Here is a 14,547-nt window from a genome sequence, read left to right as displayed (position 1 = left end):
AGACCAGAGTCAGTGATGACCTTGCAGATGCCACCGTAAACGAGCCGGCAGCCTTTTGGACACAATTGTACGTGCCGGAACCATATCCATATCCAGCTCGTATCTCCATCACCAAAGTCGTTTCCAAAACCAACACGATCCAAAAGCTGCACCAGGAGAAAAAAGGTGAAAAAATTTGGCAACCAGTTCCAGAAGAGTACTCCTACGCCGGGTAAGCAAGGAAACGGAAAAAAAAAAACCGGGGAGCAGGGAGCGCGGCGACCTGGCCAGGAGGAGGGGGGCCGGGCCGGGGTGGGGGTGGTGGTGCAGTCCACGCGACGCACGCGGCACCTCGGCTCGCCGGGCGCAATAAAATCCGCCTCGCCTTCGCGTCCTCGTCCCTCTCTCTCTCTCTCTCACCCCTGCCAGAGCCAGCCTCCTCCTTCCTCTGCTCGGAGATCAGGAGACGACGACCCTGTCCTGACCCGCGCGCCCTCCCGACCCCCTCCCCTCCGCGCGCGTGCCGGCTATGGCGATGGACGACGTCGCGGGGGCCTCCTCCTCCTCCTCGATGGCGGCGGCCGGCTCCTCCGACCCGTCGCACGGCTGGCAGACGGTGTCCTACCCCAAGCGCAACCGCAAGCAGGCGCAGGCGCCCCGCGCCGCGGCGCCCGATCTGGCGCTGCAGGCCAACGGCGGCAAGGCCGGGGTCTTCGACGCCGTCGAGAAGCGCTCCCAGGAGCGCCACCGCGCGCTGCAGCAGCAGCTGGCGTCCAGGGCCGCCGACCTCGACGGCGCGCGGATCGCCGCGGCCACGGGGTTCGCCGCCGACTCCGACGACGAGGACGACTCGGACGAGGCCGCGGCGCCGCGACAGGAGGGGGAGCCGAAGAAGCCCAAGAAGCCGAAGGTGAAGAAGCCCAAGGTGACGGTCGCCGAGGCCGCCGCGCTGATCGACGCCGAGAGCCTCGCCGCGCACCTCATCGAGATCTCGGTAACGCTCTCCTGTCGTCCCCTTGAAATTGCGGTCAGATCTCGGGTGGGACGGTACGGATCAAGGTTTTGTCCGTTTGCTGGGGGTCGGATCTGGGTAGGGTTTAGTGTTGGATCTCGCGGGGTTTGATGGAATTCCGACCAAATGCTAGGTCCGACGGGGTTTCGGATCAACACGATTCAAAATTCTATCTAGCTCCTATAGTGAAAACAAGCTTTTACAGAGAGTTGGATCTTAGTGTGTAAAGTTGGGATCTCGGTGGGAGCTTTGGGTTTTGGCTCAAGGATTAGATCCTGCAAAAGGTTGGAACCTTCTTCTTTTTTTATGTATACACAGATTCTGATCATGTGTTCTGTGTGCAGGGATCGTACGAGAATCAACAGGACATTCAACTCATGAGGTTTGCTGACTACTTTGGCCGGGCATTTGTAACTGTAAGCGCAGCCCAGTTTCCATGGGCGAAGATGTTCAAGGAATCTCCCGTGTCCAAGATGGTTGATGTGAGTTATCGTTTCCCTAGAGATTCAGCGATCTGTTTATGCATGTGATGCGATTGCTGTTTGTAGGATGGTTATTATGCTTTCGCTGTAGATTATTATTGTGTAGCCATACATACTGATGTATTTGGAAATTATGTTTTCGCGCCAAAATTTAGAAAATCCATGCACCAGCAGCTCTGGTTTGGGAAACTGTTATGGTACTTTTGTCGTAACCTCCGTATCATTAACAAACTGAGATAGCCTACCATAAGAAGTAACCAAAGCCCCTAGACTATTACAGTCACGGGTCTGTTCCCTGCATGGTGGCAGTACCAGTATGCAGGTAGGCACCCTGATTATGTGTGATTGAGTCCTGATTGGCCATCAACGTGATGATTGTAGCGTGCATGTCAAGAATATCGGCTTGATTACTCCAATTTTGGGTGTTTTGGGATGTGTAATTAATTGTATCACAGTATACAGCTGGATCAGGTCATTTAACAACTATTATTTACGCCACATGCTTCATATTAGGATGGAGTTAATAGTCTTTCATTGATCTCATTGATCTGCTACTATGTGCCTTCTATGTCGCTAAATGGGTAGCTATGCGTGCAATTAATGTTTCCGTATACTGATGGTGGTGGACACTGCTGTTTTTGGCTTGGGTAGCATGGTTGTATTTGTACCTTGCACTGAAAATATTTAAGCATGGTAATGCCTTTGATTTCTGTTCGTTGTTTATTTTTGGTCTGCACCTAACTAGTTGCTGTACTGAGCAGATCCCATTGTGCCATATTCCTGAGCCAGTCATCAAGACGGCTAGTGATTGGATCAGTCAAAGGTCTTCTGATGCCCTGGGAGACTTTGTCTTGTGGTGTATCGATAGCATCATGTCTGAATTGTCAGGCCCAGCAGCAGGAACTAAGGGTTCAAAGAAGGCTGTCCAACAGTCTCCAAGGGCTCAGGTAATTATAAATTTAGAGTCTCACATACGAGGTATAATGTAGATGTGATTAAGTGTAAATAATATTCTATTTAGAATCATATTCTTTTTGTTTGATATTACTGTACTGCGCTATTCTCAGCATCTTGGGGGAAAAGATGAAATGTACATCTGATTTAATTAACTTTATTCATCTGCTACTTAATATAAGAAAATGGATAGATGGACATGGCATGCCATTTGTTTTAATCATATGTAAACTGGATCCCTGTTACTGAGGTCCAGCAGTAATCTATTGTGCTAGTGTATTTATAGACTTGGATAGCTAGGAGTATACGCTTTGTAGTGGCATGTACATCAGGTTTCTGATTGTGTATTAACAGTTACAAATAGCCTGCTGTGGTTCTTTTTAGACCTCCTTTTTGTATGAGTAAATAACTGGATGTTATTATAGTTATTCGATCAGATGATCACTATTCACTAGGACTGTTCCAATGTTTAATCTAGTGTGCTTTTCTTCATCATCTTATCCTGAAATTTTAGCGATAATTGTGTTCACGACTTGTGGTTTTGAATTATTAACAGTTACAAAATATTTGTTGTAAGGTCTTCCAAGATTGCATCAGTCGTATGTGTTATATGATTAAATCTTAAATTGTTGTTTTTGTATTTTGACAAAACTCACTGAATTATATTGGCCTTTCGTCTGTAACGATGCACAGATTCATCTTTCTTTTTGGCTGGTAATTTTTTACTGAATGTTACTTTTGACAGGTTGCAATCTTCGTTGTTCTTGCCATGACTTTAAGAAGGAAGCCTGAGGTACTAACAAACATTATGCCAAAGATAATGGGAAACAATAAATATCTTGGACAGGAAAAGCTTCCCATCATTGTCTGGGTTATTGCTCAGGTACACTTTTGCGTGGTACCACTTATGCTAGTTACTTACACTGCCGTAAATTTTACCATTTTGTAATTTTGTTGCACCATTCTTTTCTGATATACCACAGGCATCTCAAGGTGACCTAGTAACTGGCATGTTTTGCTGGGCTCATTCCCTATTTCCCACATTATGTGCGAAGTCAAGTGGTAATCCCCAGGCAAGAGATTTGGTTTTGCAGTTGCTTGAAAGGTATTGCTTAATGTAAAATCTGATTAATTGCATTGTGCTGTTGCTATATTCTCTGCTATATTGCACATTCTTGTTATATCTTAATACACTTCAAAAATATTTGTGTGTAGAATTTTGTCTGTCCCCAAAGCTCGATCAATCTTATTGAATGGAGCTGTTAGAAAGGGGGAGCGCCTGGTTCCCCCTGTTTCATTTGATTTGTTCATGAGAGCCACATTTCCTGTTTCTAACGCTCGGATCAAGGTTTGTTCTGCTATTTTCTATGCTCCTGTTTACTAAACTTTCAAATGATTCTTGTCCTGAACTCCTAAAGCAATCCTGTAGGCTACAGAAAGGTTTGAAGCGGCCTACCCAACAGTCAAGGAGTTGGCTCTTGCTGGTCCTCCTGGCTCTAAAACTGTGAAACAAGCATCGCAACAGCTTTTGCCTTTGTGTACAAAGGCAATGCAAGATAGTGAGTGACAGTGTTTTATTAACTTGCTTTGCAACATATAGTCTGTTTGCCTTGTTTTGATACACATCTAATTAGCCTTTTGTGATATCATATTCAGAAAATGCAGAGCTCACCAGGGAGGCTGTTGATGTATTTGTTTGGTGCTTGACTCAAAATACAGAGTCCTACAAGCAGTGGGTGAGTAGTCTAACCTGTTTGGTCTTGTATTTTTGCCAGCCCCATGAAAGAAAGTTGTGACTGAATAATCTTGATTTTCAGGAAAGAATTTATGCTGAAAATATTGAAGCCAGTGTTGCTGTCCTGAGCAAGATTGTGATTGATTGGAAGGATGTGTCTCCTAAGCTCAATGGTGAAGCTCTTAAGGCAACTGTGAAGAACTTAAAGGCTAAGGTAAGACAAAATAAGTTGCTTTGTTCGACTATTAACCTTGTACAGTTTAGATGTTTGCGTCATCCAAGTTTTGCTTTGTGTGCAACTTTATGTTGCCCACTGAAATCTGAAACTTCAGGAGTAGTTCGATGAATGTTAAGTTTAAGTCACTTCGAAGTACCTAAAGGCTTTATGATGTCAAAATGAGATGCATATCTGTGACTGTCAGGAACTTTCCACTTTGAACCTTATGCAAAGCCAGGTTTAGTTTGATTGATGCAAACGATATTATTAATTTGAACTCTCAGTATATTTATATCTCCAGATATTCATGTGTTCTACTTTGTTCATCGTTGCTATTGCAGAATGATGCAGCGCTAGAGACAGCAACAGATGCTGGAAAACAGGCATCTATCAAAGAAGCAGACAAGCACTGCAAGGTGGTCCTTGGAAGGCTGACGCGTGGTGCCACCTGTCTGAAGAGCAGCCTGGTGGTGATCGCCCTTGCTGTTGCTGCTGGCTTCATGCTATCTCCTGACATGGACCTCCAGTCTGAGTTGGAGAAGCTCCAGGCGATGGTCTCGTCGCACCTGTCGTTCTAAACATACCCGTCCAGATGTCCATCAAAGTTATACAAGCCGTCCAAATGGGATGGCTCGCTCAGCAGTGAAGAGAGCTCAGGGGGTGTGACATAATAAGAGGGGATAGATGCTAGAACCAAAAGGGGATATAGTTTCGTGAGTTGCCTGTTTTTTTTCCCGCATCTCCTCCCAACAGCATCAGAGCCTGGGAGGAGATGCAGTCACTTTGCAGAGAGTTGGGGTAATCGGTAGACTGATGAGTGCGAAGAAGGTTCGGTCAAATGGGCTCAACCAGAGGACTAACACTTTGCTTGTCTCGTTCTGCATACGAGATGATGATGGCAAACAGTTTTGCTTTTTTAAATCTAGAATCTTGAATCGTATTCCATGTGCTGTGTTCTGGTCGGCTAAAATGTATCTGTTGGTGTTGATATCCGGTTAAATTGCGTGTGATGCTGTGCCCATGTTTGGTGTGCTTTTTTTGCCCGAGATTTTCCTTTTTGCAGGGGTGTGATGTTGGATGGATCGTCACGGTGTCTAGTGACTTGTCCAATATCTTACATTTCCAGATGGTGTTTGGACGAGGAAGATAAAGATTGTCTGGTGGATTTCTGGGATCTCGATGAATTGGACTGAATCTCAAGGACCTGTCTATGGGCTATGGCCCTGTCGGTCCAGTATTTCTTGATGTAGATGATAAAGTTTACTTAATGACTATTTATCTGCAATTTATCTGAAATTGGACCAAATATCACGGATTTGCCCGTGATCTCCCATTTTTTTGAGGCCAGTGACCAGCTCTGGATTTTTTTGTGGTTAAAAGTAGAATGACCATACGGACAAGTTTGGATTCAGATACCGTGAACCCAGACATTCTTTCCTTGTGGGAAATCATTTACCCCTGGGCAGCGACGTGTCGAGGCGGAGGCGCCGTGCCGGCGGCGAGGGATGGCCGGACGGGGACGGAGATCGGACAGGGGGCAGGGGGTAGCCCCCGCCCCCTCACATGGCTGTGCGTTGCTTTTGCTTGACTCGTGATGCAATGGAGTCAGCGCCAGCAAGATGCTGGGTTGGGTTGGTGCGGCCGGTGCGCCCTGCCCACGCGTCGGCCGCCACCGCCCCGGCCGACCTCCTCCGGCGGGGCCCCCTCCACCGCCCCGCCCAGCATGGCAAGGCAGCGCGCGCGAGTGGCCTAGTAGATGAGTGCTGCGGCACGCCGAGCCCGGGTCGCCTGAGTGTGCTCGGCACTGTCGCAGCGGTTACAAGCTACAACTACAAAGGCCACTCACCAGCGCCCGGCTCGAATGGCAGCTCACCACCTCCCCCACCTGTCCTCCCCCGCGCCCGCTCCGCTTCGGCTTCCTCCCGAGACGTCCTCCCCCGCGCCCGCTCCTCTTCGGCTTCCTCCCGAGACGACATGGCGCCCTCCTGGGCGTCCCCGTCCGCCCTCGCGCTCACCTCCGGCACGCGGGTACGTAGCCGACTCAAGACTGAATTCGCCTGTTTTACAGTCTCAATCCGGGGTATGCAATTAGTTGAATAGCTCTGGCTCTGGTTCGCTGCAGGTCAGCCTCCCGCTGGCGCTGGCGCTGCGGCCGCGGCCGGAGTCGCGTGGCCCGCGCGCGAGGCTCCACTCGTCGACCGCCGCCGCGTGTTCCTCGTGGTCGCGCCCCCTGCTGCCCGAGCTCGCCGCGGTGTCCCCTCGTGCCGGCACCCGCCGCGGCGCTGGCAGGGCGCCGCCGCTGTTCCGGCCTCGCGCGTGTACGCATTTTTCCTCGCCGGACTTCAACAGTTCGATTTTGCTAGCGCGAGCTTAAAAGCTTGGAATTATTTGCTTGAATTTCCCTGGGTGAAATGAATCGTTCCCTTTTCCAACAACAGTGATGACGACGTCCCAGATTGCTAGTGCCGCCTTCACATGGGGCACCGTCGCCGTCCTCCCCTTCTACACCCTCATGGTCGTCGCCCCCAACGCCAACATCGTAAGTCACTATCTTCCTTCCTAACTTAACAGCACACACCATGGCGGCCTCCATGCTCGCTGTCACCTCATCTCCCTGCTCTTTTGCGCGCAGACCAAACGCACCGTGGAGAGCAGCGCCCCCTACGTCGCGCTCGGCCTCCTCTACGCCTACCTTCTCTACCTGTCATGGACACCGGACACCCTGCGCGCCATGTTCGCAAGCAAGTACTGGCTCCCTGAGGTACTAGTACTACCACTGCTACAACAGCATCACTGAAAACTGAACTACGAATTGTCTGAATGTTCTGCTGCTGTTAGCTGCTGCTTAGAGAAATGAGTCACTTTCATCTCGTGCATTCTGCAGTTGCCGAGCATCGTCAGGATGTTCGCGAGCGAGATGACTGTCGCCTCTGCGTGGATCCACCTCCTCGCCGTCGACCTCTTCGCGGCAAGGTCAGGCACGCCACTGAATCATGTCATCGCAAAACACTGAAGAACTTGTTAACATCTGTGTTTCTGTGTTTGTAATGCAGGCAGGTGTACCACGACGGCCTCAAGAACAACATCGAGACCAGGCACTCGGTCTCGCTCTGCCTGCTCTTCTGCCCGGTTGGGATCCTGGTTCATGTGGCTACCAAGGTACTGGCAGGGGCAGTTGGCCGCTCACATTGATGATTGGAATTGGGTGGTTGTATGTAGGATTCCATTGTTTAGCTGGTGGATTTTGTGATTTGAATATCAATAAAATTGATTCAGTGTGCCGATTCTTTTCATATACAGGCTCATAGCAATTATCGCCAACTGAATTTACTTATCGTTACGTTAGGGTCTCCTAGCAGTTCATGATAGTCTATGTTTTTTTCCCTTTTTTTTGCAGGTAATAGTCTATACTTTCTCAATAGCTACTGATTACATATACTGTAGTAAATTCATGTGATCTCAGACAAACCAAAAAATTTAAGATACCAATAAGCCAGGAAATGAGTGGAAAGAATTACATTATTGAACTGCACTTAACTTTTTTTAAAAAAAACTACTGCACTTAACCTTGACAGAACAACAGAAGGACAATGCCTACGTATAAATTAATAATACATAAAATAAGGTTTATAATTACAAATGCAGAGAAATGCATCACTTCTCTGGATGATATGCTTACTTATCAGAGTTCATGCTGATTACTAAAGTAGTAATGGACCCATCCTTGTAATAGAGGCAACAAAGGATAATCAGCCCTATATTTCTGTTGATTATAACTATTACTGTACTTGCAATAGTCTATCATCTGCTTTATCCCCATCAAAGATCCGGTTAAGTATCAACGCCAATCTGATGCCAGCCTGTGCTAGCCTCTTCTCCACAACCGGATATCGAGTGAAGAAATAATCATCTGCAACCCAGAATGCAGAATTTCTAAGTATTGTTACCCAAAACATAAACACGAGATGGCCGCGTGATTCCATTCATATCAGTGTGCGATGTATGCGTTGCTTACCTCCTAGAGTAATGTCTTGCTCCACATCTTTATAGGCATAGTTGCAGGAATAATGAATGCTCTCAATCGCATAGCTGCATGATATGTTCATAATGTCAGTTCCTGTCTATAACTGTAGTACTCATGACCATATTGGAAATTTCGGAATTGAGTCCCTACTCGTTTGCGCAGGTTGCCCATTTGTTCTTGCAATTTTCCCAATGTGTAATGTCGTCAGACCATCCACCCTACAACTTACAGCCTTAGAAACTAGAAAAGCATCCTAGCTTATCCATGAAAAAGAAACCAAGATATCGGCATAGAAGTGCTCTAGTATACTCACTGTAAGGTTCATCTTGAGAGCCTCTACCATGGTATCCATGCTTCTGTTGTAGAAGTCCTTGATTGCGGTGTCTATGATGCTGACATCCCACACCTAGAAAAACACAAGGGTCTGACTATCAGACTGAATATCTAGCAGAGTACATATGCAGGTAAATTTAATTTCTATGAGAGGTAAAAGAACAGACGTGGTGCAGGTTTGTTTTCCTCCGGTACCAGTGCACGATGATCGTGTTCCCGCCTTCGTCTTCCTCATAACCAACATGGAGCGGCTGGTGCACGTCGCCGACGAAGTGTGCCAGGAACATCAGGCTCTCTGTCAGGTTATCTGATTATGCATATGAACGTTCAGGAATCAGAATCAGTTCTCTTTCAGCGTGCTAGAATGGACACAGTTTTGACACGTGCTTGAAAAGAGTTCGGCACACACTTACACGAAGTCTTCTGGCCATAGCTGTAGAGCTGTTCGGTGTAGTTGTTGATGGCCCCGACGACGCACATCCCTTTCTCGCCACGAGAATTGTGGCAATCACCTGAAAGGTACATTTAACTGCCTTATTACATGCTTATCGCTGCTTCACACCATCGCTTATCTCTTTTAACCTTGCGCCTGGATCTTTTCAACATCTCCGTCAGTCTATCACTGTCTGTGTCTGGTTAAGTTTCTGGGTTGCCAGATACGTCTCTTTGATTTGCCACATGAATATTACCTCAAGTAACAGATAATTACTTGCTAAAACAAGTGATTCAGCCATTCAGCGAGTATCCTCTTGCACTGCCAATCGGATTTTCCAGGCCATTTAGCATCACATGTAGCGTATCCAACTATAACAAGACTACAAGAGATTATGCGTGCACATGTGGCTGCCGGTTGCCGGCGACGTGCTCGCCGGTGGTCACATTCCTGGTCCCGTAAGAACGTGGGCCAAAGATATCAGGGCACGAACAATATCCTGTTCTGAACCGGGACGAAAGACACAACTGTCTCGCTGTCTCACTTGTCCACGTGCAATTATTAGTTCACCCCCTTTTTTGTTTTGTTTTAAAATTATTTTTTCCCACCGGCATTTCACTGGACCAAGAAGAGGAAATTTGAGAGGGGTTAAGATTGGTAGCAAAAAGTAGTGTTATTTATGATGAAAGCGGCTGTTTGAATAAGATATGAGCTTAACAATGAGGCCAGGCATGTGGTGATGCGTGAAGCAAAAGCAGCTTAGAGATCTGCATCTTCACTCAACCCCTTGTCCTCTCCAAGAAGCAACAGTCTTTTGGCTGGCCATGGAACTTGAAGATGCCTCAGCGTGCATGAGCCAATCGGCAAGGCACAGGTTTTCAGATTGGACATGCGCTGCATCTCCATCATAAATCACCAATTTTAACTCAACTTCTCCCACGGGCGATGTCCATTAGCGAACCTTGCATTGCTCGCAAGACAAGCAACCAAGAGGTGGGAAAATGCTACGATGGACATGCGCCAATGACTAGAACATGCGGCCAACCTGTTCTATGAACCTAAGGGAATTCAAAACCACACGGAAATTTGCTCTCTTAGTTTGAAGTTATACTTCCTTCAACGTCAGATAGTCCAACAGATGTCCCACTTCGATGAAATATCTATCTGGCAATTTGTAGTCTTATTAAAAAAGCACAACTACTTGGCTAAATTATGCTCCGGATCTAGAGAAAATTCCTTATTTGCCATCGAAATTTACATCACTTCCTTATTTGCCACCGAAAAAGTTTGCCTTCCTTATTTGCCATTGGCTCAAAATTGCATTCCCTATTTGCCATCAACGTAGTTAAGTTGAAAAAAAAGACGGTTTTACCCTTATAATATAGGGACATATTGTTGTAAAATTTAACTAGCTGCATATGCATGGTGTCATCAACACATCTTTAATAAACATTTGGCTGGTATGAAGAACGCAAAATCAATTGGATACGAATTTTACAATGGATGTGCCCTTATGTTATAAGGGTAAAAACATCTTTTCATGTCCAACTTAACACTGTTGATGGCCTATAGGGAACAAATTTTGAGCTGATGGCAAATAAGGAAGTCAAACTTTTTCGATGGCAAATAAGAAAGCGACATAAATTTTAATGGCAAATAAGGAATTTTGTCCCGGAACTACGCCTGGCTCCACTACACTAGATACCGCTTGGCTTTACTCACGGAGATACTAAATTCCATTGACACGCTGCACTTTTATGCCTACTCTTATTTTTTGAAGAGAATGCATTTTTTTTTCTTTTTGGCCGCACGTAGTTCGTTCAACTAACCATAAAAAAAAGATCATGCAACTAAACTGCTGGCCCTGCTTACTGCACTTCAGGAGAATGGCCCCTAAAAATAACAAGGGTACCAAACATTTTTTTTAACAACGCTCGCTTCTGGCTAGTGAATTGTGTTAGAGCAATTAATGGATGGCAATGAAACCTCGAGCCGTTTACAGTGTGCACGAAGCTGGGGGCAAGATGGAAGGGAAGCGGAGGAGGAGGAGGGGACATACGAGAGTACTTGAAGTTGCAGACTTGCGGGGTGTTGGCGTAGTGGAGTGGGCTGGACCAATGGTAGTGCCAGCGCACCTCGTCCGCCCACGGGCACACCGTCGACAGCTCCCCGCCCGCCGACTCCGGCAGCAGCGCCTGCACCGCCGCCGCCGCCTTCTCCGACAGGTACTTCTGCACGCCACGGGAGAGGCACCCCCATCAGAATTCAGGAACGAAATAAGCAACTCTGCCCTGCTCTGCGCTGCGGTTTCGATCTGGCTATCCCAGGGTGGAATCGGGCGCGACCTCGGCGATCTTGCAGACCATGATGTGGCCCTCCTTGCCCCAGGCGTCGGCGCGGGGCGGGGCGAGGAGGAGGAGGAGGAGGAAGATGAGCGGGAACAGGAGCAGCGCCCGCTGGTGGGGCGGGGGCGCCATCTCTCTCCCTCAGCTCTCGGCTCTCCTGTCCTGCCTACCTCCTCTGTTGCGTTGCCGCTGACGAGACGACGGACAGAACGCCGCTGTGTCCTTTTCTTCGTGGATGGAAAGGATGGAGTTGGGCTGGTATTTATCGACGGTCGAGAATATTTTGGGCGGAAGAAACGTCGTACGTGGGCGTAGGGCCGGGCCCGGCCCGGATGAAGGCCGAATAGCGTCAATGCGGATTCAGGCCCAGTAGCAATGGTCGCCTTTATGGCCTCATCTGATGGATGTCGTCCTTTTTCTTTTTTCAAAGTTTCCGGAGTGTGAATGCTCGAGCGCTTATGCACAGGCGGCAGCATGACAGCATGACAGGGATAAAGAGGAAACGCTCCCATGGATGCAGCAGGCCGGCAGCGGCGTGCAGCTCCGGTTCTTTAATGCTGGCTAGAAGTGGAGAGCAGTCTGAACACGGTCTGCAGATTTCAACGAGGTGTGAGCGCGATGTGCCGATGAGCGTTCATCGCCCGTAATCCGACAGGGATATCCGACATTTGTGATTTGTGCCGTATCTCCATCCAGCCGACCAGTCCTCATGGCATTCCCGTTTTAAACCCCCGCTTTGCTGCCCAGATCGATCCCTCACACCGTGTCCATCTCCGTCGTCTTCTCCACCTTCGCTTCTCACTTCGTTCCTGGCCCAGGATGGAGGCGGCCGCGACGCTTCCGCTTCTTCTTCTGCTGCTCCTGGCTGCGGCGCTGCCGGCTCCGTCGCACGGCTGGGGAGTCGACGGCCATCTCATGGTCTGCCAGATCGCACAGGTACGCGTGCTTATTTCTTATTTACTCCTAGCCTGCGAATCCACCCTGCATCCTTCTGAAACAGTCACGGGGAATGCTGTCCAGGGCCGTCTGAGCGGCGCGGCGGCGGCGGCGGTGAGGGACCTGTTGCCGTCCTACGCCGGCAACAACCTGAGCAGCCTCTGCTCCTGGGCCGACGACGTCAAGTTCCGGTACCCCTGGTCGTCGCCGCTCCACTACATCGACACCCCCGACGGCCTCTGCAACTACAGCTACGACAGTAAGCAACCAAGCGCGCCGCTCATTATTCCGAGTTTCTGAAACTCTCTCTGAAACTGACGCGCACGCAAACGGCACCGAATCTGATTCAATCCCGCGTCGTTTTCTCTTCCCCGTTTCTTTTAGGAGACTGCAAGGACGAGGACGGCGTCAAGGGCCGGTGCGTCGCCGGCGCCATCAACAACTACACCACGCAGCTCCTCACATACGGAAGATCTTCTGCTCCCCAATGTAATGTACTCTAATGTTCGACTCCTGCAATCTTCTGAACAATTTCAGTTGTTGCATAGTCCCGTACTCCCGTGACAGTGATTTAAAAAACTTTCTATTGGAGTTCAGATAACCTGACGCAAGCGCTCCTGTTCCTTTCACACTTCATTGGAGACATACACCAGGTAGAAAGTAGAAACAAGACTACTGTGCTCTGCTCCCTGTGACCTGAACTGTAGTTTATCACTAAAAGCTATTGACTGTAACACTCAACTGCTACTGTATTTTACAGCCACTTCATGTGGGGTTTACCTCTGACAGAGGAGGGAACACCATCGATGTCCACTGGTACACAAGGAAGACTGTCCTTCACCATGTAAGCCTACTGTTCATGCTAATCAAACACCGCCATGACTCTGAAGAAACCTTCGAGCTGGAGCTTGTTTTCTGCACCATTATCAGGTTTGGGACGCCAACATCATCCAGACGGCTGAGGACGACTTCTACGGCGACGGTGTGGCGGATTATGTCGACACGCTGACGAAAAACATAACGGTGTGAAGCTAGGATTAAGTGTTGATCTTTTTTACATCTGCCAAGTGATTGGATCACTGAGACCTTCATTCATGCTGCAGGGAGAATGGTCGGAGCAAGTGCCTAGCTGGGAAGAATGCGGCAAGAACCAGACTGCATGCCCGGACATGTATGTATGCCTTTCTTCAAATTCAGAATTTACTTGGGTATTCAGTTTATTTTTGTACGCTGTCGCGACAGCTTGACATTTCGTGCATCAATTCAGTAATCGTCTAGATCTTTCTTTATGTTTCAAATTCTTCTCGTGACTTATGACTGGGTTTCTTGTTGTAAATGCTGCAAGATATGCATCTGAGAGCATCACCGCAGCATGTGACTGGGCGTACAAGGGTGTGGATCAAGACTCGACCCTTGAAGGTACTAGGAATGCTGTTATCGTCTGATTGAAATTGTTTTAAGACACTGTGTTTTTAACAAAAAGACACTGTTTAGGGGGTAAGAGTATCCTAATTGCATTGTAATTGTGCTGTTGGTGCACTGCAGATGCCTATTTCTCCACCAGGCTGCCGGTCGTCAACTTGAGGCTAGCGCAGGGCGGCGTTCGATTAGCTGCTACTTTGAACAGGATATTTGGTTAACGATGGACGTTTCTGTACAAGAGGATAAATTTAATTTTTGTTTCTCAAGTTTGTGTCACAATGCTTTGAGTTATACACTACTATGATGTTTCCAAAAAAAAAAAGGTATTTACGGGTGCATGTGCATGTGCTGAAAACAACATGCGAAGGAACAATGATGTACATTTCTATTTTCATAGGTTAAGACTTCTAATACTTAATTAATTGTTTGGTACAAATTTTCTAAAAAAATAATATTGAAAAATTATAATATATATTTTTAACATGATGTCTATTGTCACCTGTGAAAATTTAACTTAAAATTGTACGTGTGCATGAAGAAACGAAAAAGAAAAATCTTATTAAGGGGTAAATTAGATGAAAATCAATATAATTGTGGTAGTAAAAATAGTTCTAAGGTTATTCCTACCTTTTTCTATACTTGAGGAGGTAATTTGGACCTTAACCCTTTAAAAAA

General features: G+C 47.5%; 4 protein-coding genes across 4 annotated transcripts; 3 read left to right on the top strand and 1 right to left on the bottom strand.

Moving 5' to 3' along the window:
- Positions 1-375: 375 nt before the first annotated feature.
- Positions 376-5,379, top strand: LOC101761241. The gene is made up of 10 exons (XM_004968015.4): positions 376-973; positions 1,336-1,473; positions 2,235-2,420; positions 3,173-3,310; positions 3,411-3,532; positions 3,643-3,775; positions 3,857-3,986; positions 4,084-4,163; positions 4,245-4,376; positions 4,721-5,379. Exons 1-10 carry the CDS (start codon positions 509-511, stop codon positions 4,955-4,957), a joined length of 1,761 nt encoding a protein of 586 aa, XP_004968072.1. The 5' UTR covers positions 376-508; the 3' UTR covers positions 4,958-5,379.
- A 530-nt stretch (positions 5,380-5,909) lies between these two features.
- On the top strand, positions 5,910-7,674 carry LOC101761630 (protein MAO HUZI 4, chloroplastic). The gene is made up of 6 exons (XM_004968016.4): positions 5,910-6,407; positions 6,502-6,697; positions 6,818-6,918; positions 7,012-7,140; positions 7,264-7,352; positions 7,433-7,674. Exons 1-6 carry the CDS (start codon positions 5,943-5,945, stop codon positions 7,569-7,571), a joined length of 1,119 nt encoding a protein of 372 aa, XP_004968073.2. The 5' UTR covers positions 5,910-5,942; the 3' UTR covers positions 7,572-7,674.
- Positions 7,675-7,883: 209 nt separating this feature from the next.
- LOC101762043 (endonuclease 2) lies at positions 7,884-11,748 on the bottom strand. The gene is made up of 8 exons (XM_004968017.2): positions 11,515-11,748; positions 11,229-11,400; positions 9,150-9,248; positions 8,904-9,043; positions 8,717-8,809; positions 8,554-8,621; positions 8,395-8,468; positions 7,884-8,289 (listed from the first exon to the last, which is right to left on the bottom strand). The coding sequence occupies exons 1-8, from the start codon at positions 11,644-11,646 to the stop codon at positions 8,159-8,161; spliced, it is 909 nt and encodes a 302-aa protein (XP_004968074.1). The 5' UTR covers positions 11,647-11,748; the 3' UTR covers positions 7,884-8,158.
- Positions 11,749-12,004: 256 nt separating this feature from the next.
- Positions 12,005-14,245, top strand: LOC101762462 (endonuclease 2). Its single transcript, XM_004968018.3, has 9 exons — positions 12,005-12,450; positions 12,535-12,709; positions 12,835-12,939; positions 13,048-13,103; positions 13,211-13,294; positions 13,381-13,473; positions 13,554-13,621; positions 13,796-13,869; positions 13,996-14,245. The coding sequence occupies exons 1-9, from the start codon at positions 12,334-12,336 to the stop codon at positions 14,088-14,090; spliced, it is 867 nt and encodes a 288-aa protein (XP_004968075.1). The 5' UTR covers positions 12,005-12,333; the 3' UTR covers positions 14,091-14,245.
- Positions 14,246-14,547: the final 302 nt, after the last annotated feature.

The sequence above is a fragment of the Setaria italica genome, chromosome V (assembly GCF_000263155.2).
Source record: "Setaria italica strain Yugu1 chromosome V, Setaria_italica_v2.0, whole genome shotgun sequence".
Classification (NCBI taxonomy): Eukaryota; Viridiplantae; Streptophyta; class Magnoliopsida; order Poales; family Poaceae; genus Setaria; species Setaria italica.
Note: the sequence above shows the minus strand (reverse complement) of the source record. Positions and strands in the feature narration are given on the sequence as shown.